Source organism: Solea solea, chromosome 13 (genome assembly GCF_958295425.1).
Source record: "Solea solea chromosome 13, fSolSol10.1, whole genome shotgun sequence".
In the NCBI taxonomy this organism is placed as follows: Eukaryota; Metazoa; Chordata; class Actinopteri; order Pleuronectiformes; family Soleidae; genus Solea; species Solea solea.
In genome coordinates this window covers 23,794,969-23,822,487 of record NC_081146.1, presented here as the reverse complement: position 1 = coordinate 23,822,487, position 27,519 = coordinate 23,794,969, and the positions used below count along the sequence as shown (strand labels likewise).

Here is a 27,519-nt window from a genome sequence, read left to right as displayed (position 1 = left end):
GGAAATATCTCGAGGAGTTATTGGCGATAACGCTTTCACAAGCCAAAAACTGTTTCTGTCCTTAAACTTTGACCGTTCAGTGAATATTTGTGCCAAATGTGAAAAGGATTCTCTGGAGATTATTCTTGAGATGCTGTTTAACAAACTGAAAATGTGAACAAAGATCCAGCCATCCATTTTATACCGCAGGAAGGTCACGGGGTCGCAGCTGACATAGGGCGATAGGCGGGGTCACACAACAGAGTTCCCCAGTCCATCGCTGGGACACATACAGAGACAGACGATCATTCAACCATTCACTCTCAGCCCATACTGCATGTTTTGGACTGTGGGAGGAAGCCGGAGAACCTGGAGAAAACCCACGCACCCTTGTTCCACCCCGGGGCTCGAACCCCCGGGTCTTCTTACACCCAGTCACACACACGTCACACAGACTTTGCGCAAAAAAACTTGTCATTTACGGACGAAAAACGAGTCTCGTACCTGCTGGTGGTGCGAGTGAAGAAGGGCCTGTCGTTGACCGAGGGCACAGACTCGTCCATGAGTGGGTACGACTTGATGAAGGTCAGGGTTTCGTCGGGGAAGGTGGTGGACGACTTGTAGGCGGCGGCCGAGCCTTCGCCGGCACAGCAGCCCGGTCTGAGGAGGGAGAAAATTAAATAATCCACTGACTCACTCACAGGCACAGATGCACGAGCAGAGGCAGCTGTTTGTTTGCGGCGACGAGAACAGGTGTGTGTGTGTGTGTGTGTAGGGGATTGTTGCAGAACAATAACAGCAGCAGCAGCTGCAGGTGCACAGCCTCCATTGTCAGAGGCAGAGGAAACACACTTGAAAGTGACAGGTTACTATTTAAAGACACGCCTCTCACCTCGGTTTCGGGACCTGATCCTCGGAAACAGGTGTCCACGCCGACTCGCTGTTCCTCTGCTCTTTGAATTTGCCACTGAAGGCCTTCTCTATGTCGTCCATGTAGAAAGCGCAGACCGCAGAGCCGGTGATGCTGTTGAAGCCAAACAAAAGTGAGATTTCTCAGGTTCTTATCCAGTAACAACAAAAAAACTACGCATCTATTTATCTGGACGAATAAATGAGCCGCGTCCATCATATGTTGGTTGTTCGGCAAATTAATGTCACTTTATTTTACACTCACTTTCGCACAGATTGACCGATTAGACCCAGTCAAAATCTGGGATTAAGTATCTTTCTTGCCCAAGGACACATAGGACAGTGGACCAGTGGAGCTGGGGATCACACCCCGACCTTTCGGTTGGAACATGACCCACTGAGCAACCGCCACCCGCACTGTAAATAACCAGGCAAAACAAATATGACTATGATTTGGCAGGAAATCAAGGAAGACCTGACTTTTTCAGTTTTTTCAGTCTAAAATAAAACAAACTAGCAAAGAAAGAACTTGCCGCTTGTGGTAGGGTGATGTTTCTCAAGCCTTATTAATATAATATCCAAACATGGTCGGGTTAAATCGGTTTTATCCAAGATTTAAAAAGATTTTAGAGACCGTATGAAAGGAATTTATTGCATTAAGTCATTAAATGTGCGTGTGTGATGTGTCACCACCAGAGATTAAGGAAACATTCACTGGATTCACTGATAACTGTGTTGAAGAACTGTTTTCTCCTACAGAGGGCAGCAAAACACCCTCCAGTGTACAGCCGGCTGAAAATTATTATAAATTAATGCATCAAATAATTAATTTACTGAGAAGAAGAAGAATGGTATTCATGGTTAATGTAATTTAATTTACATTTTCATTCACAGCCTGTAAATGCTGTTTATGTTCATGTTGTGGATATGGGATGTATATACGAGCGGCTCCTCGTGGATCTGCCTTTCAGTTTGTGCAGGATTTGATTTCCTCAGAATATCCGACAACCTCCGAGTCTCTGGGGAGGACGAGGTGGGAAAACACTTTCCAGAATTTCATGTTTGGATTGCAGGACCTGTCTTTAACTCAGAGTTTCATATCTTACATACATATAGCCCCTATGAAATATAAATAGAACATATCAATATTAGATCCACTAAACTTTCCTTTTGGAGCGTTTTTTTATTCCCCGTGTAAATACAGATGTAACACACTATTCACTACTATATGTGTACTTTCCTTGGGCTACAAGTCGTGATTGTCATCACTGCGGAATAATATGTTAATTGTTTTCTCATATGTTAAGTTTCAGAAGAAGATTATTTAACCGTTTTCAACTGTCAACAGTACCAAATTAAGATTCATATATAATTAAAAATAAAAATCACACAAAAAAGAGGGAGGTGATATATTTTGATATATAGATTATATAGTAGATATTAAAGTATCATATAGTAGATAGATACTACAATATGTTATAATCTATAATCAATACTATAATCTAATTTAAATAATACTATAATCTATAGTCTAACTAAAATAATACTATAATCTAACTATAATCAATACTATAATGTAACTATTATCAATACTATAATCTAATTATAATCAATACTATAATCTATAATCTAAAATCTAACTATAATCAATACTATAAACAATTCTACAATCTAACTAAAATGAATACTATAATCTAACTATAATCAATATTATAATCTAACTATAATCAATACTATAATCTAAAATCTAACTGAAATGAATACTAAAATCTAACTATAATCAATACTATAATCTAACTATAATCAATACTATAATCTAAAATCTAACTATAATCAATACTATAATCAATCCTATAATCTAACTATAATCAATACTATAATCTAAAATCTAACTATAATCAATACTATAATCTAACTATAATCAATATTATAATCTAACTATAATCAATACTATAATATAACTGAAATTAATACTATAATCTAACTATAATCAATAGCCTTTTTATCCTAAAAAAAACGTTAGCTTCTTTAGTGTGATGCTAACAGTATAGGTTTATGCTAACTGTAGCAATGTATTTAAACATAACAACTGTTAGCTTAGCATGTTGTTATTGCACTTACTGATACTGACCCATGAAAAACAAGAAAGTAAACCAACATTCATTCAAACACGTGAAGCTAAATACAAAGACTTCTTCATTTCTTGACTTTCACTCATTACATTCACACGTTCATCCAGCATGTGACCTCACTGTGACCACACTGGGACCACACTGTGACCTCACTGTGACCTCACTGTGACCTCACTGACCTGTTTGCCTGTGTGGTGAAGACGCCGAGCACGGCCGGCCGGTGGTTGATCTGGAGCACGTTGGTCAGCGACTGCAGGACGTCGAAGTAGAAGAAGGAGTCGCCAGGGACGGAGCAGTTGAGTCGGGCTTTGAGGAACGACGTCCAGTAGCGCTCCAGCACCCTCGGAGAACCGCCGTTGTCGTTCTTGCAAACGCGAGCCACTCGGGAGAAAACCACCTGACGGAAGGAGAGAAGACGTCTTTGAGGAGAAGAAACTAGACCACATGTTATATTCAGAGCAGATCACTGAGCAGCTTCAGATCTGCGGTTCTGCTTCACAGAATCCCTCACCTTGCCAAGAGTGGTGTACTCCACCGCGATCTCGCTGAAGAAAAAGTACACGTAGTTCCCGTATTCGATAGCGTGGAGGAAATGAGGCTCTGTGGGAGACCAGGAGAAAAGATGTGTGACAAACACGCTGGCAGCGGAGCCTTATTCTCCAACATGACGGCGCAGCGTGAGCAGGTTGGCAGTGCAGCCGGTGCGCACAGATGCTCGTGTTCAGGAAAATGGGTCCAAGAAGGAAAAACGCCGTGCAAACGTGTCACACGACGACAAATCTGGGTATCGGGGCGACGTTCTTAGCACTGCGGCGGAAACATTAATAGAATCAACACAGCAGAACTGGTGCTGATGGGAAACAATCACTCACTTTGGTTCATTATCTTTAGTGTTTCTGCTGTTATTCTTTCTCCACAAGTTTGTCTTCTTTTACTTTCCAACACTGTAAAGAAACTTTGACTCCTCTCCAAACCTTTAGGAATCCACCGAGACTCAGATTTTCTGTTTAATACGTGAAATAAACTTGGTGAGAATAATCTAGATCCCTAATCAGACTTTGCGAGCCCTTTATATGACCTGTGTAACAAACACTGCGGGATGAATAGGACCTGAAACGAGATTTATTGATTTATTTAGTGTTAACTTTTGGCCGTTGACTTAGAAAAGTTATTCACACCGTGTGTGGAAATGAGGAACAAGAAAGTCTGAACTTTAACATTGTATCTGATCATTATTAATGTGGTTCCTCTTTATACTTTTCTTCACTCCATGTGGTTTCTTTATTTCCTTAGACACAGATCCTTTGTTTCAATCTGATTGGACAATGGCGTCCAACCAAAATCTTTTTTAAATGCAACTCCAACTGGTTAGTACGGAAGAGTATCACGTAAAAAAATAAATAAAACAACATGAATTCTGAGATAAAAGTCAGAATTGTGAGATAAAATAATTCTGAATTAAATTTTTAGTTTTTTTTAACACATGGCCCTATTACTTTTCCATACAATAGTGCAACAAATGATCAAATATTAAATTATTGTCATATATACATATATATATTCTGAGTTCTGAGACAAAACAAAACACATGTGGACGTTTTAGAAACACAGTTTGACATTTTCTTTGATATTTAAACAACGTTTCTGAGGGAAACAAAGGGAAGACAAATCCACGCTCACCTCGCAGCCACTTGGAGTCGTACTTGACCGTGCGCAGGACTGCGCTACTTTCCCCCAAACTCCTGTAAATGACCGCGTCGCTCGCCAAGAAGTCGGTCATCGTGGCCGAGTAGAAATCACCACCTGAGAGAAAACAGTCATTGAGACAGAATATCAGCAGAAATCAATGAAATAACCCCCACCCACACACACACACACACACACACACACACACACTTCTTTTACGTGTCTATTTTGGCCACGGATGAATTTGTTGCCCTTTAAATAAAATCAGGCAGGGGAGAACAGATGTAGGAGAACGTGTCACTTTTAATAACACGCCATGTGAACTTTGAATAAATGTCAGTGGAAACCTGGCTGGACTGAGTGCAGGTCTGGCTATCGCTCCAATCCCCCCCCCCCCATGAACTTCCTTGACCCCAATGTGCTTCGCCAAAGTATCAGTTTCCTTCTTTACTGCTATCATTAGTTAGAAAAAGGAAAAAAAATCCTAACCACAAATTATAATCCAACCGAGGACACCCTGTGTTTATCTCCGCTCTGAAGTAAGGTTCTATTCACAGGGATATTCAGACTGATGTAGAGACGCTTAACATGAGGTTTGCTTTGATTGCATTTACATTTAAATAACACTTTTCAGATGGTTGAAATGTGGTCGTATAAAGTACTTGGACATAGTCGGTGGTGCGTTATAGAAAGTTTCACGGCACTCTGCGCAGGAACGAGTGTGCAGATGAGAGAGCGCCAGCTCGGAAGATTCAGAGACAAGTTTTAAAAACTTGAAATTCACAGACGCCTATTGGATGAAACCACCTGTCAATCACTCCTGTCGTATAACTTTAACCTCAAAGTGGGAACAAATCATGTTCGACTGAAGAAAAGCCTTTTCTCAGAATTTTGACTTTTATTATCCGAATTTTGACTTTTTTTCCTCAGAATTTTTTTTTTTTTTCTCAGAATTTTGACTTTCTTTTCTCAGAATTTTGACTTTCTTTTCTCAGAATTTTGACTTTTTTTCTCAGAATTTTGACTTTTTTTCTCAGAATTTTTTTTTTTTCTCAGAATTTTGACTTTCTTTTCTCAGAATTTCGATTTTTTTTTCTCAGAATTCTGACGTTTTTCTCGGAATTCTGAGAATCAGGTTGGTCAATATTATACAAAAAAAAAATAAAGAAATAAGACAAGAGTAATGTAAGAGGAGGAAATCATTGTGTTCTCAGGTTGTCTTTGATTGTCCCCTTTTGTATTATTATCTTTTTTTGTTGCTGCTTCCTTCATTTTTACTGTACATTTTACATATTGTTTACATTGCATTGTTCTAAATAAACTATTATTGACTACTTCTATCGGGATAAGTTGGGTTCGGACAGAAAACCAAAGACAAGAGGAAATGTTCACGTCTGGATTGACAGCACTAACTCACCTGCGAAGAGGCCGACGTTGGACTGGCGAGACTCAAACGGACAGCGAGCTTGTCCCACCACCTCCTCGCCTTCCTGCTCCAGTGTGGACATCTGCGTCAGAGAGGACACGTTTTTTTTTTTACAAGGACATATCCACACAACTGTAAAGCAAAGCCAATAAAAATAACAGGTCATAAAAGCCCGAGTGACGACTGTAAATAAGAAAACAACGTTATTGTTTACACTGCTGCAGCCTCGGAAACCAAGGAGCCTTTAATGTAGAGGATTGTGTTTGTGTGTCATTATGAAAAGCAACACACATGTGGCATAAAGATTAGTTTCATTTCCTCTACTGTCCGCGGTCGAGTCTGTAAAAGAGTGGAGTTTATCTCTCACTCACAGATACTTTCTAACCTGCAGGTCTGAGCCTCGTATGTGTGTGTGTGTGTGTTCTTTTATTTAATGTTTTTGCCTCTTTTGGACCTTTTTCTGGCATAAACATGGACCTTGTCAGGACCAGTTGTCTTCACGGTCAGAAACTAACTTCTGAGAAACTTTTAAGTTTTAAGGTTAGGGATGGGGCTTTATTAAGGCCGTCCAAATCAAAAAGAATAGCTATGCAAATCAGAGTCGTTTTAAAAAATACTATAATGACACAAAAAGCAGCTTCTCCACCTGAGAAAATACTGAGCTCTCAAAGTAACACCCTTATCCCCAACGTTAAAATACAGTGGTGTAAATAAAGACTTTTCACAGGAGGCAGATTTATTCCCAATAAGATCATTTGCTCTGTCATCACCCTCCTCTTCCTCACGTGTACTTCACACACTGGAATAGTGACATTAGATAAAGATGGAGCGAGAGATAAGGTGACTCTAATTACTATTATTTTGTTACATACCCTGGGAGACACAGTGGAAGAGTATTTCTGATAATCCTTTTAAGTACCACTCGAGGAAGCTCGCGTACCACTGGTGGTACACATACCACAGTTTGAGAACCAAATTTGCAAAAATCAGCATTCACTCCTTGGTCAAATGACACGTTTAAATACAACGTTTTTCATTGGTTCCAGCCTCCACTGGCAGTAATGTGAACGGGATTGTTTCCCCCCTTGTACTTCTTTATTTTGACTTTTCCATTATGTTCCCGATTAATCGAGTAATCGTTTGGTCCATGGAATGTCAGAAAACAAAAATGTCAATCAGTGTTTGTCAAACCTGGAAACGATGATGTTCTCGAATGTCTTGTTTTGTCCACAAACAAAAATGACTCATGAGTCATGAAAAATCTTCAAAGTGATTAATCCATTATCAAAATAGTTGACGATTCCTCGATTCATCGAGTAATTGTTTCAGCTCTACTTTCATCAGACGCTTTGTTGCCCGACAACTAACTTATTTTCCCCTCGTCCTTTTCCCGTCGCTCAACATGTTTTAAAATGCGTATAATTCAGGCTCCGTGCTGCTCGTGGTCTCCATGGTGCTACTTTCTTTTGTTATGAGCTGTGGTTACAATTTACCACTTTGGTTGTTTTCTTTAATGGCGTCTCACACACAACACATCGGAGGAGGAAAAACAAAATTGAACCCATCTATTTACAGCAGGGAAAGAGTGAATGAATATTTATTTTTTTTTTATTCCATTTACTGTTTATATAATGTATAATTATATTTAATTTGATTCAGTTTGTGTGTACAAGTCATATTTTTTATTTTTTACACTAGTTTTCTGTATTTTTGCGCATCTCTGATTCTGATAAATCCGGTTTACCTGCTACTTTTGGTACAGAAGAAGTACAATATGAAAATGTAAGATGAATTTTTGAGCGGTGAATTTCCTGAGGCTGTGGATTTTTGATCACATTTTCATCTTCTTCTTCTTCTTCCGTCTTAAGTCTCTTTCTCGTCGGCCCCTGCGTGCCTGCTTCCCGTGATAAAAGCCAGACTGGAAAACACACATTCAAACACTTGGTCTTTGCAACATCCTGTACTTCACTGCTGTGCAAAAAGCACTTTTCACCAGATCTAACATTTGACACCGAGCAAGAGACGGATTCAATAAAAAAGAAAAATCAAAAATAAAAATAAAATCACCCACTTCTGCCACGAAATGACGCTCACTTCAGCGGCAACACCAGTTTAGAGAGTCGGCCTGAACAGTAAGTGAACACTTCACAGGCATAATATTTAGGGCAGAGCTGCTGTGATGGATTGCATCAGGTTCAGGGACGTACACACACACACACGACCTCCTCTAAAATCTGCTCAAACGCAGAGTTTCTCTGCGATACACTGTATCGTCCGATCTACAGAGAGCAGCCATTAACTCATCAACCACCTACAGAAGAGGATAAGGGCCAATTTCTGAGATTCAAGTCGGAATTGTGTACAGATGTGGGTCAGTTTTTGGGGGGACAAAGACTCAACAAATCAAAGTGATTCAAATCCAGAATCCTAATGTTTCAGCTCAATGTTTGATGTTGTTTGATATTTTCTCTACATTTCTGTAATAAGCCATGTGCTTCAGCCTATTCCCTTTTTTCAGTTATTGGCACATTTGTGTTAAATTATCTCGCTTTATGTTTACTTTTTATATGAATGTAACCAAACATAGAGGTTATTCATTCATTCATTTGTTATAATACATTACAATTGTGACTTATTTTGGATATAATCCCGCACTGCTTCCGGACACTAACAAACCGCCATGGCAGAAAATACATACTTTGCATTTAAGAGGAGAAAAACAACAACAGCATCACAAAAGCCCACTTCTAAAGTTAATATTAATTAATATTCAGGAACCGGGGAGGGAAAAAAAAAACCCCACCCTGTGATCTTCAAATAAAAGCACAGACTTTTGTTTTTGAATCCGATGAGAAGGAAAAAAGGCGACACAGTGACCGGACTCTTCTGACGCGGTTTGAAGTCAAACAGCAGTTTGTTGATCGCGCGACAACAGAAGACGCTCAGAAGTCGGCGGAGAACTGAGGCCTCGACAAAGCCGAGCAGTGACTGCAGGATCGTTAGCACAGTGGGGAGATGAACACAGATGGATTTGACGCTTCAACGTTCCTTTTTGTGTGTGTGTGTGCGTGTGTGCGTGTGTGTGTGTCTCAAACGCATGTTGAAGACAGCCTCTCTGTTGTCTACAGACCAGCTGTCTCAGCAGTCTGGTCAGTGATGCTACACGTTCATGGCTGGACATTCATTCATGTCTTTGAGAAACACACACACACACACACAAACGCCTCTTACTCAATCCCCCGTTGTCCTCCACTGATTTTTCATGCCGTCCCACAGACACTTTCCTTGATATGATTTACACTTGCTCCCTCTCTCTCCAGCTGTCTGGATAGTCAGCTCTTGTTTTTTTTTCCAGAGTATGGAAGGAAAGATGAGGGAGGGAGGGAGGGAGGAGGTGTGTGTGTGTGTGTGTGTGTGTGTTTGCAGAGGGAAAAGAATGTGCGGATGTGTTGTGGTTAAACTGTAAATCAGCCGCTCGTCGCCGCGGGGCGCCTGTGGCAGGAAGACGGTGACGTGTGGAGATGTAGGTCGGCGCAGCACAGCTCACTTCAACCTCCGCGGGTCCACAACCGTCGCCGTGACACCCCGAGACGTAAACCCGGGGAAGTATTTACATATTACGTGCCTGCGGTGACGCCGCGTTTAGTCCGCGAAGGATCCAGACGACACACTCCTCGTCTCGTCTTGTTGTTCGCGTCGAACCGAGGTGCTATTTATAAACAGACCTTTGCTGGAGACGCTGCTCTGATCGTACGGGCGAATCAATCACCCCCCCACCGAAAAAGAAGTCAGGCGAATCTGTCAAGAGTGAACTCAAGGGCAAACTCCCCACGGAGTGTTTTTCAAACATTACTTTCAATATATTTTTAGGGAGTGAAACCTTGGATTCACGGCTAATTTTCCTCACATTAAACACAGAGGAAAAGCAACATTACATGACAGTAGAGTACAAACAAAGGTACTAGTATGTGTGTAACAGGGACGTGTCATATACCTTGAGTATTACTAGATTAATAATTATTGTTATTAATAGGTAATAGATGTGTAATCATAACTAAAACACAAGTGTGGGACACGACGGAGGATGAAAATCACTTTATAATATAGTTATCAAGCAAATACCTGGATATTAATTTGTAAATCACACAGTATAACTATAATTTTATATCCTAATAACTACCCTACTGCCATTTTTATTTAAAAAACTGAAAATTGCACCCATAATAATAATCTTTTACCTTATTATCACCTGCTTTATACTTATTATTAATGCACCATTATGCATGTTGTGACTGCATTGACACATAAAGTCTGACCTGCTGTATTAATGAAGTCAAAGGATCCTTTCTAAAGCATTCCAAACCTTTTTTAAATCTTCAGTTTAAGTCAAATTATTCGTTTTTTTTACAGTAAGTTAATAAATGTGTCATTAGTGCAGTAATTACTAAGGATTTTGTCAATTTTTTTCTTCAATTTATTTCAAGATTTGTAGTAAATGTAACACTTCAAATTGCATTCATTATAGTGTCACTCTGTTTTAGTATTGATTTGCACTTTCGTATTTCAGTGACTGTGGTTTGACTGACCTGGAATTAAACAAGAAAACTGTGTAATGACCTTTTAAAACTTAGAGAAATGTGAACTAACTGAGCAAATCTAAACGAAATAGTCCTCCACGGTATAGTTGGGTATAGCACACAGTACTGGGGTGAAAGTGGTTCCCTGAATTAAACTGAATCATGTCTTTAGCATCATCTCAGACCTGCAGCCTGATGGTTCTCACACCGTAGTTTGGATTACATCCACATCTGTCCAAACACACGCATGCGGTGACGACACTGAAGACATTTCATTAAAAGGTTATTATTACGCGAATAACCACGGGAATCCTCGCGTTTCCCTGTGACCTCTGACTCTGATCAGGTCACAGTGAAGCTCTCAGTTCTCAGCCAAATTTGATGAAACGTCTTTGAAAAGGAAATCTTGACAGTTCACGTTCAAGAGAAGTAAAGTGGAGTTTATTTTCCTTATTTATGACTCGTTTGTCTTTACGTCATCTTTCGCGAGCTTCCACGGAGAAGAATGTGCTTTTGTTAACGCTGCACGAGCCTTTAAGTGATTTGTAAATTTCACTGGGAACCAACATGGGAACCAGAGAAGAACTTTGTACACCCTGACCTCTCGACATGGACCACTGGGTTAGCTCATTGTGCAGCACTTGAGTGTTTTTGAGCTCCCCCCCCCCCCCACGCTGTTAGATTTACAGCCTGTGTTTTGGGACATGTACTGTATTCCCCTCTGCCGGCTCTGTCCAGCACACATGAAAACCATGGGAGCTTTACGTTCACACTGTCCTTAAACAAATGCTCTCCGTGCCTTTTCTGGAGCTCAGTGTTTTGCCTGCGCGGGCTGTTATTTATCAGTGCAGCGGGGAATAATAATGGAGACAAAGTGCAGCTGAAAACCTCATCTGGTCTCCCTCACTTTTCTCCCCCTCAGCTCGGCGCGACAGCAGCTGCTGTATTGCTGCTCTCATCAGTGAGTTCTTCCCGTCAACAGATTGCTTTATCTCTGCTCTTGTTGAGCCAACATAATAATCCACCAGCGCTGAGCCTTTGAAGTCACCTATACCGCGAGGACTGCGGCACTCGCGCGCGCTCAGCGCCGACCCACTGTTGATATCCGCTGCAGTGGAAGCAGAGAGAGACGCCGCGTGTGTCCGTCTAAAGTGTCTTCGAGTTGCTGAGAACTGATCCTTTTTGTCTCTTAATGCATTAAAAAGAAAAGAAAGCCTGTTATTTTCACATGTGCACTTTCACTTGTGACTCACAGCTGTTTTAGAAGCAGCAAACTGAAAGAGTGCTGGCTGCCAGACGACTTTTATCATCCACAAACGCTGCGTTCCACCTGGCGTGACCCGTCTTTGTGGGTGTTATTTGACAGGAGTCCTTTTTCCGAGCCATGTAAACACTATTTTAGTTATTGTTTTTCCCTTTGGTGTTTTGCTCCTCTTAGATAGATAATAACAGATGCACGACAGGGGAAAGTCATTGTGCTTTGGTAAAAGCATATTGTTTGATGCCAAGTATTTTAGATATAATGCTTAAGGCTTTTCTGCTTAAGTTATATTTGTATTATTTTCAGAATTGATTAACATATTGTTAAAGGTAGACGATTAACCCTTAGACCACAGAGCATTTTGGCTCATTTTTCCACAGTGGGTATAAAAATATGCAATATAGAGTGTCTTTTATCCTTTTTTTCAGCACAACAGAGACAATCTGATTTAATTTTCACCAACTGACACTAAAATCAGATTGAATTTGTGAAATTTGTAAAAATGTCAGTTTTTTCACAAAAAGAAAAGAAAAAACGCTTCAATTTTGTAACTAAAAATTTGACTCAACAACAACACACACACCAAGGATGTCCATATAAGGAGATGTGCATTATTCCCACAAATGACCATGGGTGCACCTGAAGGGTTAATCATTTGGGCCGATTTGTGCATTTTTTGTTCTCAGAAACAAGATAAACGTTGCTTTATTTTTCATTACTCACTTTATACATTATTGTTATTGGAAATGCTGTATATTTATGCATTAAAACTGCTTACTGAAGTTAGGCAAATGTATTATTTCTTATCACTGAATAGTTAGATTTCATCAGACGAAAATATTGGCCATAAACTGGGGTTGACCTCTACATATTGTTATTGAATTATTGACCAGCTTTTAGGCTATGTATCGCATACCCTTGGTCCTCAAACTGTGGTGCGTGTACCACCGGTGGTGCGCAAGCTTCCTCTGTTAGGACTTGGAGGAAAATCAGAAATACTCTTCGACTGTATATACCAGGGAATGTGATCAGAGAAAATGAAGCAAATAACAAAAATAACAAGATAATAAATTAATTATAATGATGGTGTTACTACGAGAGCTCTATATTTCTCAGTTGATACTTGGTATAGAAAGTGTGAAAACCACAGTTGTATACCACTGTGTGAGTTGTCCTGCAATGTCAAGTCCTAATATTTACTGATAATACTGCAATACCATACAACAGATACACACATTATGTGATGTTTATAAAAGCAAAGCATAATGTGCATGAAGTGTGACAGCAGTGGAAGCTGCAGGCTGTGCGTGAATGTGCAAACCTGTTTTCACTGACGCATAAAACACCTGCTGCGTCTGAGCCTCTGTGACCCGTGTTTATGTGAGCGGTTTACGACATGATATCCAGCCCATAATGGCACCTTCACATAAAGCTAGCCGCGGCGCGAACATGATAGGAATTTAGTTGTTTCCATTAGCGGCTGAAATAACAGGGGTTCGACTCCCGACATCAACCTGCAAGGGCAGGGTACGGTCAAGCGCGTCGCACGGCAGCTGTAATGGGATCTCTCATCTGTAATTGAGGCCTGGAGGCAGCGCGAGGCGGTGCAGTTGTCTTACCCTGTAGTTACGACACGTGGGGTTGAAGGCGTTGGTGCCGCAGGCGAAGAGCGTCTCGTCGTTGCGTGGCACCAGCACTTTGATGTAGTTGTAACATTCGTCCTGTGAGGAGAAGAAGGAGGAGGAGAAGGAGGAGGAGAGTTTGAGGTCCACATTCAGGTCGCAGGTAGGAAGTTCATTTCAACTGGGTTGAAAACACCTGTTAATAATTCCCTTATGACACAAAACTGAAGGTAATGGTGAGCGGAGAGCAGTGTTGGGAACGTTACTTTAAAAAAGTAATTAGTTATAGTTACTCACTACTTGTTCCAAAAAGTAACTGAGTTAGTAACTGAATTACTCTATAATAAAAGTAACTTGTTACCAGGGAAAGTAACTATTTGCGTTACTGTTAAAAAAAAAGTTGCTATATGTCAAAGAATTTGGATTTTTTTGTGTAGTGTAGTGTTGTGTAGTTTTCACAAATCAGTTGAAATGAGTAGAACAGACAGGTGTTTGTACATAACTTTCTATATTTATTGAACGTCGACAGACTGCAAGATGTTTATCCAGCACTTCAAGTATTATCTTTGTAAGAAAAGTAAACAGTTACACCATATAAAGTGCATTTAACTCTAGCAAATTAAATCAAACTCTCTCAACCTGAGACAACAAAAGTCAACTTTTAAACAACAAAAAAGTGTGTTTAGCTCTGTAGTCTTATTCTTAATTAAATAAATCAAACTCTCAATCATCGGTATTTTTGGCAACTAACTTTGTAGATGCGTGTGCCATTGTGAGATGCTTCATTAAATTAGAATTGCTTACATTACATTATTAACCCGCCTCCTAACTAGCTGTGAGCCGGGGGTGCGTTGGGATTACACAGTTTATTCAATCGATGCATAGTAACACACCGCATTTTACATCCAGTAACGTTAACGGCGTTGTAACGACGGGAAAAGTAATTAGTTAGATTACCCCGTTACCGAAAAAATAACGCCGTTACCCCCAAACACTGGCGGAGAGAGAGAGAGAAAGAAAGAAAGAAGCAAGAATTTAAACCAAAAGTAAAAAAAAAAAAAAACCAGAGACAGAAGAAGTTGAAGGAAGATAATACTCACGCTGTTTTTCCCCCTCACAGTGCATTTCTCCACATTCTTCGTCTTCCAAGTCAGTTTCTGGAAGAAAAAACAAAAAGAAAATATGAACAGACAGCCAACTGTCAGCTCAAAGACAAGCTGTTTCTCGCCATCGCAGTTTCTCTTGCATTTTTCTGTTTTTTTTTCCTCTGGTCCCAATCGTTCAAGTGCTGTTAAGAGACAGCTGTGATGGAAATCTCATTAACTTCAATAAACTGCCGCGGAGGAAAAACAAACAAACAAACAAACAAACAAACGGAGGGATGTTTGTTTGAGGTGGCGTGTGCAGCTTGTTGTGGCTTCTCAGTGATTAATACAAAAAAATCTGTGATTGAACGTCTGGATCTGTGGAAAACACGTGACGGAATCAGAGGACGTTTACCGAGGAGGAGTCACTTAGCCCCGATTAAAAGCCCCGCCCCCCCCCCTGCTCCTGCACATGCACCGCCGACACGCACTTCCTGTGAGAGTGAGCCGCATCGGGAAAAACATCCATCAACCTGTGAACAAGGTCGACCAGTTAAAGGTTTAATGTGTTCCCATGTACTGATGGACAATTTATTGAGCTGAATTTTCGCAGAGCTCGTCGATAACGCTGGGGAAGCACACACACACACACACACACACACCCACACTCAACCATCAGTTCTTTTTTTGTTATTGTTGAGATGTAACCACTGATAACTAACTACGAGTAAACCCCCGGTTCTAAACATAAACAAAGGGTCAACCACTCAGTCAGTTTTCGACTTATTATCACTTATTTCTTTACACTAGGGCTGCAACTAAGGATTATTTTCTCCATTAATCCAGTACTTGTCAAAAAATGTTGATCAGTGTTGACCAAACCTGGAAATGACGATGTTGGTCCACAAAGTAGAAGGATTGACTTTTAATGATTTCTTTGTTACAATGGAGCAAAGAAACCAGAAAATATTCACATTTAAGAAGCTGAAAAAAACAACAACACTTAATTAATCAAATAATTGCAGCAGTCCTAAAATAATTGAAATTTCACATTTACAGGTGACTTGAGAAGACCACAGAAATTTTATGGAATAGTCAAAAAAAAGTCAAGCAGGAAAAAAAAATCACATATAAACTCTAGGCACAATCACAATCACCTGATTGTTGTTTTTCATGACCTCAGAGTGAGACTTTGACATGTATGTAGCCACATTTAGAACAGCAGGCGGGTCAGCGCTGGTATAAATGGAGGTTTGGACCACTGTGGACAAACTAAACATCTCTTCTCCAACACTCTTGCAGAGAAAGGCTGAGGTGAGTAGAGGGATAACCAGCTGCTACACAAAACCTCACCTTATAATGTAACTTATTACAGATGAGCGAGGTGTGAAGGTGTTTTCTCCTCAAATGTGACGGCACATTTCGACTGCCTATCACACTATTACGACAGTAGAAATGTGGAATACAGGCGGGTTATCTGTTCTAATGTGACCGCGACATGCATCTAAAAGCAGGCGTTATCTCGTCGCCTGCCTGCTTATCCACGGAGCAGCTTCTCCGTGCACTGTAGCATATTAATGCATGTTTGCGCGCTGTGCTGCGTGCATAAAGGGCTTCAGTAAGTTATTCGTTTAAAAATGGTTTATTATAGGTATTAATTACAGTGTGGGGACACACACGCAAGCTCTGTGTCTCATTCTGGGACTTGTACGTAGACATGTGGACAACGCGGCCGAATTCCAGGTTCTCGTGCCGCGTTTGAACACCGCAGACTTGCTCCAGCACGACCGCACCTGGTTTTCACATATTTCTGGCGAGCAGGAGTTTCCATTATAAATAATAATAGGTAATTATCCATAAACTTTCACGCACATGCACATTTCTAATTACGGCCCTGACACGGTCTCTGTGTTTGTGTCAACACGGAGATGCCGACGCGCTTCTGATGAGAATATGAATATGAAGTTATTTCATTTATGGATGGGGTGGAAAAAAAAACAAAAAAAAATCTTTACATCTCATTTATTTTTCAGTGAGTCCTCCTTTGATTCTTAGAAAATTGAAAAGAAGACAATTAAGTTTGCCACTGAAAATGAGACCCAGAATATGCTTGCTTTTAACTATGCATAAGCTACATCGCTATACTGCAATATGACCTCACATGACCAGAGGGGGCAGTATAGAGCTAGCAAAGGCACTTCCATGGCGTATATGACTGTAGAATTGTCAAAAAATGTTCAGTGAGTGAGATCTACTGCCACTTTTTCCCAAGATAACTTTCACTTTCAATATCTGGCCGTTATTGAACCGTAACTGAGAGGCTGACGTCACAAAAACGTGTGACGCGCAGGTGAATCTCGTCTGTGATTGGACGGTCGATCCGTGGAAGTCCAGAGGGGCTACTGTAATGACAAGTATATGAGCGCAAAGCTCTATTTCTCTGCTTTCCGGTATCCATCCTTCCGCATGAGGGTCGTGTGGGGTGCCAGTCTCACCTCACATAGGGTCAAAAGGGTCAGTGCAAATGGTCTATAGGAGTTACGGTTAATGAGAATTCGATGAGGGTTAAATGACGGCGTCGAATGTGTACGATCTAGCATTTGTGAACCTTAACTTCAGTGTCACCACGTTCCGTAGTTAATGATATTCTTCTGACTTGTGTGGTGCGCCCTCTAGTGGAGAAATTGAGAAAAAACTCAGCTAACATGAATGGTGTGTTACGTATTACGAAACACGTGGCTACAGCAGATACACGTGTATTTGTCTACAGATCATGTTTTAGTTTAGATTATGTATTAGTCTATCGTATGTTATGTTTTGAAAACACAAGCACTGTGGGAATTGCTTTTTTTGTTTTAATTTGATAGAATTTATAAACTTAATATAGGTTTTTTTTTTTTTTAATTCAGCACTCAACTTAGAAACCAGTCAGAACTTGTGAATTCAAACTGGCGGCTGTTTTGACAGAGATGTGACAAAAAAAAAGTGAATTCCACTGGAAACAGTGCAGCGTGACAAGTGACTCAAACAGGGATAAACGGGGCTTTTTGTTTGGGACTGTTTTTGGTGATAAACATAAATTAGCTTTTTACAACACACGGGGGAACATGTCACTCACTGCAGCGGAGGGAAATAAAGCTGAGCAGTTTGGTTTTGACAAAATCCCATTTTTTTGTACTGATTACCAGCAATAATATTCTAACCATTTCGAGGTCAACGCTGTAAAAGCACTGAGAGTTTTATTTTCTCCTGTAAAAGCTACAGGTCTGTGTGATATCAACTGTGTTTTATTAGCCATGTCAACGTGAAATACACAGTCCTTTAGGTGAAATGGTGGCGGAGCTGTTCACTTTGAAATGTTAACTTATGGAAGTCATGTCGTCTGGGATTTGGTGATAATAGTGTTTCTTTTTATTTTTCCCCACAATCTGTTTATTGTTTGTTTTTTTTTAACTTAAGGACAAGTACCACAAAACAAAGAGGAGAAGATTTCTGCTGTTATATAATGGGCATGAGCCGATTACTATTTAACGCATCAAACTAATTATTGATCCGAAACTTTTGTTTGAATGTTTTATTTCATATTTAATACGTCTGATGTATTTAATGTTAAGTTGATACATTATATTTCATTTAAAATGTATAATTCCACAGCAGAGCAGAGATAAAACGCACCAATGAATGTTTATTTAACGATAGAGGAGCCAAGCAATCTCCTCTATCGTTAAACTGTTATATTTCATTATATTTTCATTTTCCAAAGGAAAATCTATATTGGTCTGCTTTTTGTGTCCAATACAATGGCGATATTAGCTCGAAATACAGTGATTATGTAATTAATCAATTATTAAGTTAATTGTCTACTATTTTGAGTGTTTTTCAATAATTAGATACAAGTTTCTCAAATTTTTCATCTTCTTAAATGTGAATATTTTCTGGTTTCTTTGCGCCACTTAACAAAAAAAAAACGTTAAAGCTGAATCATTTTGTTTGGTGAACAAAAACAAGACGTTTGTGACCATCTATATTTCCAGGTTTGGTAAACACTGATCAACATCAAACAAGTACTGGACTAATTGAGAAAAATTTAGAGTCTATGGACAGGTCAAATTTAGGGTCTATGGATGGTGTCAATGTTCTTATTTCTCCCATATCTGATCCAGTAATTTGTATCAGACCAAAACAGAGTACTGTATCGGCTATTTCCCTCTTACTTATATCTATATAGAGTATAACCATACATACAATACATACTGCAATACGCTGCAATGCTACATGAACCAACAGGTTGAAACATTATTGGATTGAGGTTTATACACAATGACTTGAGGTAGGTCTAGTTCCTTCAAACACAGCCTTTGCCAATATGTTGTTTTGCTCTGAATCAAATGTTTCATCGCCGCCATTCAACTCTTGGCTCGTCGACCTTGTTTGAGGCTTAAAACTCGATTTGTTAGGAATGTTCTAAAACGCCAGTGGAACCAGAGCTGTTTTCAAAGTCGGCAGTTGATGTCTACACTTGTTGTTACACTCTCATATTTATTACCTCGTCTTTTTTACGAGGAGATGCCCTTGGCGTTACATGGCGCTGCACGTCTTCAGTGTGTCTGACTGAGTTTCTTTTTGTGCATCGCGAGATCTATCCGCAAGATATTACAGTTCTTATCAGCGGCGGCTCTGTCGGAATCACAACTCATCCGTCTTTCCCTGAGCAGCGTGTGACAGACTCTTTCAGGAGAGTCGAGAGGCTGCACTTTCCTATCCTGCAAGCCCCTTTTGCACGGAACACCTCCGGTGCCACTTTGTGAGGATCTGACACGATTCAGTGGGAGTCAGCATTATGGTAATAGGCCCTGCCTTGTCCATGCTCGATTTGGTTTACTAATAATTACTTATGGCCACCCAGGCAGTGGGGAGATCAGTGAGGGGGAGAATGTGAATGAGCATCCTGGTGTGAAAAATGGAAGAGCTGGTTTAAAAAATGAGCCCGAGTGAAGAAATGGATCTGTGATGAAGAGAATGCAGCGTTTTTTCTGAGTCACTCGTTGACTAACGATCGAGCTCAGGCGGATAAGGGGAAGAGGAGAGTGAAAACGTAACGTCGGCGAATGAGCCAGATTCTTCAATAATTTTCCACTTAGTCTCTGCTGTCACACGGGAGGCGGCACCATTTTCTTTATTTTATCTGTATTTTGAACGGTCAAACAAACACATCACATGCGAACTTAAAAATTCCACTGCAGAGCTCAGACGTCGGCAACAGAATCGACGTTCGATTCCCCCGACATGGAACGGCAGCCTGATCAGAATGAGAACTCATGTTTGGCTCTAATCTACATACAAGTAAACAAAAGCCCAGGCCTTGGAGGGCTTTTATTTAAGTGCAATCATGTTTGACAAATGAGATTCAGATAGGAACGCGCGTGGCACTTCAACAGCCACGAGAGCGCCGAGCCACTTGTATTGGATATATGTCTGAAGAGAGATTGCTTGAGTACTTGAATGGAAAAGCAGGAAAAGTATTGAAAGGAAAACAATAATGTACAAAAATAAGCGTGTTTTTTTTTTTTAAGTAAAATTATTGTAGTTGATCAGAACTCATGGACAGAATTTCATTATGAAACCCCAAGTGCAGTTTTCTTAGCATCAGATTCCTTAAAGGTACAGTGTGTCTATCACCTCACTATTTCCCTCCAAACGTGCAGGAAAACCTGTGGTTTCCAACAGTTATCATTAAAAGTCAAAGGTTTTTTAGTAAACAAACATCAATGTAGCTATTGTAGATTTCAGCTCTGCCAAATGGAAATCATTTCACTGGCCCTTTAATCTCTATGAACGGATTCTGTATGTGGATTTGAAGAATCTGTGGGCGTGAACGTGATTTTGGGGTCAGACGATTTCTGGTTTCTGGAGTTGTTTTCGACAGTTGGTGAACAGTAAAAAAGAGTCAAACGCACACAAAAAAGCGTTTTCATGCATCTGTATTCCTGTGTAGATCGCTGTGAATAAAAAAAAATGTCCATTCATGCATCCTACATTGTTTTAGGAATTTGGAAGCATGGGCTTAAATGTTGTGCCAGTGACTCCAGAGGCGACTTTGTTGCCAGATGATGTTGCAACCTCTTTTTCAGTTGTGACAAAGATTTTATTGTAAGTTTCTGCAGAACCACATTTCATCATATCAATTGTGGTAAAATGTCAAGTGAGTCTTTGTGATTCATAAACTGATTGTCGGCATCGACTCGGGGAGGATAGAGACATTATCAAACGCCTTAAATGCCAAGTTCTGAAAACGCAAATTCATCTCGAGTTCAGCGAGTAAACACAGCGAGAATGAACAGAGTCCACGTTTCATACGTTCCACTCTGAACACTGAAGTTTTAACAACAAAGTGAAGAGCGGTTCCTACCTGTTGTGGGATTATCTGCTCAGATGACACAGCGAGATTGACGGCAAACACGTGGTCCCTGTAAGAGGCGGAGTTAAGACACAGTTAGAAAGGTACAGCAAAGAAAGTTCAATTGCTTTCTCGGTTTCAGAAAAGTTTTCCAGCAACTTCACTTCGCCATCCATCGACGAGCGAGGTACATACACTGTGTTGAACGCAGCTGTGGGACGTAACAAGTCCATTTAGATACATTAAGAGTCTCCGTACCTTTCTGGACGGGGCTGCTGGCACCGAGAGTGCCGCAGTTTGAGAGGCAGCCAAGAACCCGGGGCAGAATGTATTCAGCACAATGAAAATAAGCAGGAGGAGGCGCAACCTCATACTTTTTTTTGGATAATTAACCCGCGACATCTCGGGCCGCAAGGCGAGCAACACACAATTAGACTGAGACGCACGAGAAACACTTCAGATGTGATGCCAACATTGAAAGTCGCTTGGTGTGGACGTGCCTAAGAAAATATAAAGTAACATTCAGAGTGTGAGCAGTGAAGAGACCAGAGAAGGAAAGATTTTCTCCTGAGTATTAACGACTTTGACATCCTTCGCTCATACAGAGATTTAGTAATTAGATACAAATAAATGTATTTTGCCTTTTCTTCATAAATCTGCTAAAATATGATGATAATTATTTGAACTTAGTATTTGCAAAACATATTTTTGGGGAAAAAATATACTTTGAATGAAAGGACCATCAGTTATTAAGCAATTATTGGCAGATGTGTCACAATATGATGCGATATTGATAATTAATTTGAGAATCTAAAATTATTTGCCCATTTTAAAGGGTTACATTTATAACAAGACCAAAGAAAGCGACTTAAATCGGTTTTTTGACAATTGTACGCAGGTTTACTCATGTACAGCGGACAAATCAATCATTTTAAAATGTTCTAAAATGTTCTTTATAGTAAAAACTTAACATATTTAGATATTCAAAACATTAAAATCTCAATAAGGAAATATTGGTTTTAATTTAGAGAGAGAGTTGATTGTGAAAGTCAACTAACACTTGACTAAAAGCAAATATGAGGAGGCTTAATAAATGTGGGCTTTGACACAACAAACTTTTAAAAGCAGAAAACTGAATGAATACCATCTGTGGATTTGCACATGCTAATCAAATCTCGATTAGCATTTGAATCGGGTTTAATTCTCAAAACATAATTGCAAGGTCAGTCGAATTCACCACACTTTCATACAAACTCTCTGTCAAAATACACACAAGTTTCTCCCCGTGTTATTACCTTTTTAGACACTTAGACACACTAGCTCTAACGTTGTGAAGTTTTCTTGAGCCTTTTTTGTGATTCATGTCTCACATGAAGAAGAAAAAAGATGTTTTGATTTCATTTTCAAATTATTTTCCTTATCCTTTTTGTGTCAAATGATAAAAACATACATTTGACAGAAGAATGGACTGGACTGACTGACCTGGCAGCAATGTAGAGCATGTGGTTGATCCTCAGCATCCTCTGGAAGTCCAGGCCCAGGCGGACAGTGTCATTGTCCGACATGAGTCCCTGGAAGCTCGGGTAGAGGTAGGAGGCTGTGAGAGGAAATGACAAAAAAAAAAAAAAATTGTTAATCACAAACATATACTACGGTTGTCCAAAAGATTTTTTTTACATAAAGAATTTAAATTATTTCCGACGACGTCACGCAAAGTATTGCCTAGTATCGACTCGAAACGATTAATCGATGAATCAATTATTAATCGATTACTAAATTAATCGACAACTATTTTGATAATCGAATAATCGGTTTGAAGCTTTTTTTTATGATTAAAACAAGATTTCCGATTGTTTAAGCTTCTTAAATATGAATATTTTCTTTATTTATTTGCTCTGGAAAACAAAGAAATCATTAAAAGTCAATCATTTTGGTTTGTGAACAAGACATTTGAGAACATCATCATGTCCAGGTTTGACGAACACCGATCAAATTTTTTAAGGTTTTCTGATATTCTGAACACCAAACGATTAATCGATTAATCGAGAAAATAATCGATAGATTAATCTATTATGAAAATAATCGTTAGTTGCAGCTCTACTTGGAACCTCTCACCAGAGCAGGTACTAAAAACGTACCAGGTACTATGCTAGTGGAAATAACCGTGCCGTGCCGAGACGAGGCAATGGAAACGTGCCATTAGATGTGGAATTACAGGAAATAATATGCAAAAAGATGCAGCTAAAAAGGGTTGCAACCTAACCCTTACTCTAAAACTAGGTCTTAACCCTGGAAAAGCCCTTTAAAGTTGTGGGGTCGAAACAAAATGTCCCCACAAAGATAGGTTTTTAAGTTTTTGGACCTCACAAAGATATAAAAACACACAGTATATGCTAATGTGGACTTGTGGAGATGGGTGAAAAGGGTAAAAAAAAAATCCTAAAGTTGCAAATTGTGCAGTGGTGTCATATAAATCAGTGTGATTTAAATACATAGCTCCTGCTGAGCATTTCTTATTACAGACCCATCTGGGGACTGAGCCAAGTGAGGACAAGGAAACAAATCACAATGCATCTCAACGGAAAGTGGCTCTGTCTGGTCAGGCCACGTTTGAGGGGGAAAAGTTGGAGGTCTGAGGTCACAGAGGTTCAGTGTTCAGTGATGTAAATGTGTTCACTTGGCAAAAGCCAGTTTGAGTTTTTGTGTTGTTTTTTTTTAACACTTAAAACAAGCGCTCTGATAATAGAGAAATGAGAAATGATCAGTGCCCAATCCTTTTTGGTTTGTGGACAAAACAAGAAACAAGAAAATCATCATTATCATTTCAAGGTTTGGGAAACACTGATTTACATTATATGGACCAATCAACTAATCAAGAAAATAATCAACAGATTAATCAACTGTAAAAAATAGACGGTGCGGTGTACTTTAAATAATAACTGAGTGAATTAATGGACATGCCTTCACCTAGAAAAAAGGGCAGGAATAAAACAAGCGGAGCTCAATACTGACAACCCACTGACACCAGGCTGCCCTCCACATCACACACACTTCCCCTGCCCTTTCCTTTTTCCTTTTTTTTTTATAAAAAAAAAAACAGGCAAAGATTCAGCTCAAGGCCACAGAGCTCTCGATCTGTAAAGTAGTGTATTAAGTGCCCTCCAGCCTCCCATCTGACCTGGGCTGCTGCTGAATTAGCAATCCCCGCTAGAAATACACCACGATCTGAAATTAGTCTCTCTACAGGGAGCCATATGTTCCCCCTAACCGCTCGTCTCGAATCGACTGTTTAAAGATTTAAACGCCTAATGTCTGGCTGAGAGCTGGACCTTGCTCTGCTGTCTGGTGAAGAGACTCCCAGTGGCTCAGTGGCCCACCCCGCGCTCCCCGCGCCACTCTCCCCGGTGAACGAGGTTTTCTAATTACTCCTCAGCACTTTCCCACCCTCTAAAGTTTGGAGGGCAGCAGAGGCAGCCCGGGTCACTGCTCAGGGCTGAATCCAGGGGCGGGGAGGTGATGTCCACGGTTAGATCTCTGCCTCTGGAAGAACATGCACTGTACAAAAGCTGCTCTGCTGGAAAAAAAACCCAGACTTGAATCAAACCAAACCATGGTCCTAACATCCTGGGGCTGTATTCACATCAGTGTCACAGAGAATCTTCACTCATTCACATCACTGAGCTGCGTAAACTCGCTCAGTCGGCCAAACATTTCTCACAACTGTATTCATCACCAGAAAAACCAACAACCAACAGAATGATGGACGTTGTTGTGGAAAAGTAAAAAAAAAAAAGGCTAATTTAGTGGGGCTAAATCTGACCTTTTATGGACCAAACCACTATCTACGGAACATTGGCGAACGCTTTGTTGCCAAGCATCGTCCATTCTAATCTTCCAAAACTAATTATTCGCCATAGCACTTCTGTTCCGTGTTTTCTTTCCTTCTACAATGACGGATTTATTGTTGAAGCAATTCTCCAGGAACCGATGCCAAATATGTAACAGTTCCAGCAGCTGAGAGCTGAAACCCCGGCGCCTGGAGTGAACAACAGAAACCCGGAGATAGGAGACCACAGAAACCCGGAGACCAGAGCCTCGGTAAACAAACAGGCACTACGTCACCAACTCAACTTTTATTTTGTAGTAACGACTAACAAAGATGGTTAAGGGAAATGTATCGGAGTAAAAGTAAAAACTGTACTGTAAAAAAGTACAGATGTGTGAAAATTCTACTTAAGTACAGTAACAAAGTATTTGTACTTGGTTACATTACAACACTGAGTACATGCGTCTTACCAAGAATGAAAGACCAAACAAAAAAGACATAAAAACTCTCCAGTCCAAAATACCCAGGTTGTGTCACAGAAAGATGCTGAAGTTAAGTTCAGTGACGAAGGACTACCACTCATACAGGAAGTATCACAGACTTTGCGAGCGACCTTGTGCCACACTGTCACCTGCTGGAACCAGAGGTGACAAATGGCTCTCATTACACCTGGGATGGAGCTCCACATATAGTACTATTAGCGCAGCTATTTCTGCTAATGGTTACGTTGCTCTCCTCCAGATAGATCAATTACAGTGTGAGGGCCATGGTCTCAGCCACCTCTTAAATCTATTACCAGCTATTACATGTAGAAACTGGGATCTTTTAGGAGGAACCCTCCCAGGGATCAGGTGACAGTGATAAATCCCTTGGGTGGTCTGAAGAAGTTCATTCTTGAACTTTTTTCTCTTTACTTTGTTTAGTTTTAGCAGTTACAGACAATAATTCCTCATGCAATAGGAATAATCGATACACCAGGGCAAATATCGACGTTTTAATTAACAAATGAAGGCGCTCGGAAGTAAACAGTCCCTGCCAGTTTCACTCACTGGACGTCGCTACTTCATGTCTCCTCCACTTGGGTGGAAGAAGAGCTGAAACGATGAATCGATGAATCGATTATTAATCCATTACTAAATGAATCAACAACTATTTTGATAATCGATTAATCGGTTTGAATATTTTCTTAATTTATTTGCACTGGATAACAAATAAATCATTAAAAGTCAATCATTTTGGTTTGTGGACAAATCAAGACATTTGAGAACATCATCATTTTCAGGTTTGACGAACACCAATCGACATTTTTAACGATTAATCGAGAAAATAATCGTTAGTTGCAGCTCTAGGTGGAAGTTACCTGGGCTGAAGAAAAAGGAGTTTACAGTGGGATAATGCTGGAGAAAGCTACGTTATGTTCAATACATGGACTTCATGCACTTATCTATGTTGTGAATAAATAGAGAATTCCTGCTCTTTTAACTTGTCACAGACATTTAATATTGAGAACTGTAACCCTAACCCCATCACAGATTCACAAAACTGTTGTATCGTGATATTATTGGTATCGTAGACCGCGTATTGCATCGTGAGGTCCCCTGTGCTTCCTACCCCTATATTTCATTTGTGTTAACAAATCACAGGTTGCTCCATTCAATTTTGTTCAAATGAATGTTTTCAAGTTCAAAGTTCAAGTTTACAACGGTTATTTTCATGCATAATTTCCATGTACGTCAGTTGGTTAGAACCAAGGAAAGTAGCCAAGTGTAGATGCAATGCATGAGCACATTTTTGTCAAATTCAGAGAGTAGAAGCACACATTAACACAGACTTGAGGAAAACTTAAAGATTGCATCTGCATCTGACTCATAGGATGTACATAAAATCACAATTCTGGTGACGTTACACTCCAGGCCTTTACGTTAGGCGTTGACAAAACTCGCATACAAAAACATTTGTTGGCTACGAGTGAAATGTGGGGGAACAATCTGGAAAAATCCTGTTATTAATGGTAAATCCAGTAGACTGTATTTACACAGTAATTTTCTAGCCTTAACGACCACTGAAACCACTACACTACAAGTCACATTCATACAGTGCGTCTACTGTACATGGAGAACCTTTTTTTTTCTATCACACATAATTTACTCACTGCCAGCACAGCCATCCGGAAGAAATTGAGGTTTAGTTCCTTGCTCAAGAAAACTTTGGAAAGCGTCCTGCAGGAGCCGGGTATCAAACCGCGGACCCTCTGGTTTTCTGACGACCAGCAGACTGCGATTTTAATCACATTCACTTTGTTTTCTATGGTTCAAGTTCGACTGATACTTTCTTCTTTTATTAGTTTAAGTATAATTATAAGTTCCATTTAGGCATGCAAAATCTAAGCCTTTTCTTCAGTGTTGGATACTTTAGCGTAAATGGCGAAAACTGTCAACTGGTGTTTCCCAAACTTGTCAAAACGATGACATCCTGAATAGTAAAAAAAAAACATATTCCATTGACTGTTGTAGAAGAGCAAAGAAATGAGAAAACATGATCAATTTAGCCACTTATCATTAAACGTATTCATCTCTGCAGTCCTACTTTGATTAAATCCAATTTGATTTGGTCAAAATC

General features: G+C 39.9%; 1 protein-coding gene across 3 annotated transcripts in view; it reads right to left on the bottom strand.

Moving 5' to 3' along the window:
* The window catches only part of sema6e (sema domain, transmembrane domain (TM), and cytoplasmic domain, (semaphorin) 6E), a 171,836-nt gene that overhangs the window by 49,690 nt on the left and 94,627 nt on the right, over positions 1 to 27,519 (bottom strand). For all 3 annotated transcript variants that reach the window (XM_058647097.1, XM_058647099.1, XM_058647098.1), the window contains 10 exons: positions 22,557 to 22,671; positions 21,087 to 21,144; positions 14,693 to 14,749; positions 13,590 to 13,691; positions 6,124 to 6,214; positions 4,701 to 4,823; positions 3,532 to 3,620; positions 3,200 to 3,417; positions 872 to 1,003; positions 484 to 639 (listed from right to left, as the gene is read on the bottom strand). In XM_058647097.1, coding sequence (XP_058503080.1) covers positions 484 to 639; positions 872 to 1,003; positions 3,200 to 3,417; positions 3,532 to 3,620; positions 4,701 to 4,823; positions 6,124 to 6,214; positions 13,590 to 13,691; positions 14,693 to 14,749; positions 21,087 to 21,144; positions 22,557 to 22,671 — 1,141 coding nt within the window. The remainder of the gene's footprint in view (positions 1 to 483; positions 640 to 871; positions 1,004 to 3,199; positions 3,418 to 3,531; positions 3,621 to 4,700; positions 4,824 to 6,123; positions 6,215 to 13,589; positions 13,692 to 14,692; positions 14,750 to 21,086; positions 21,145 to 22,556; positions 22,672 to 27,519) is intronic.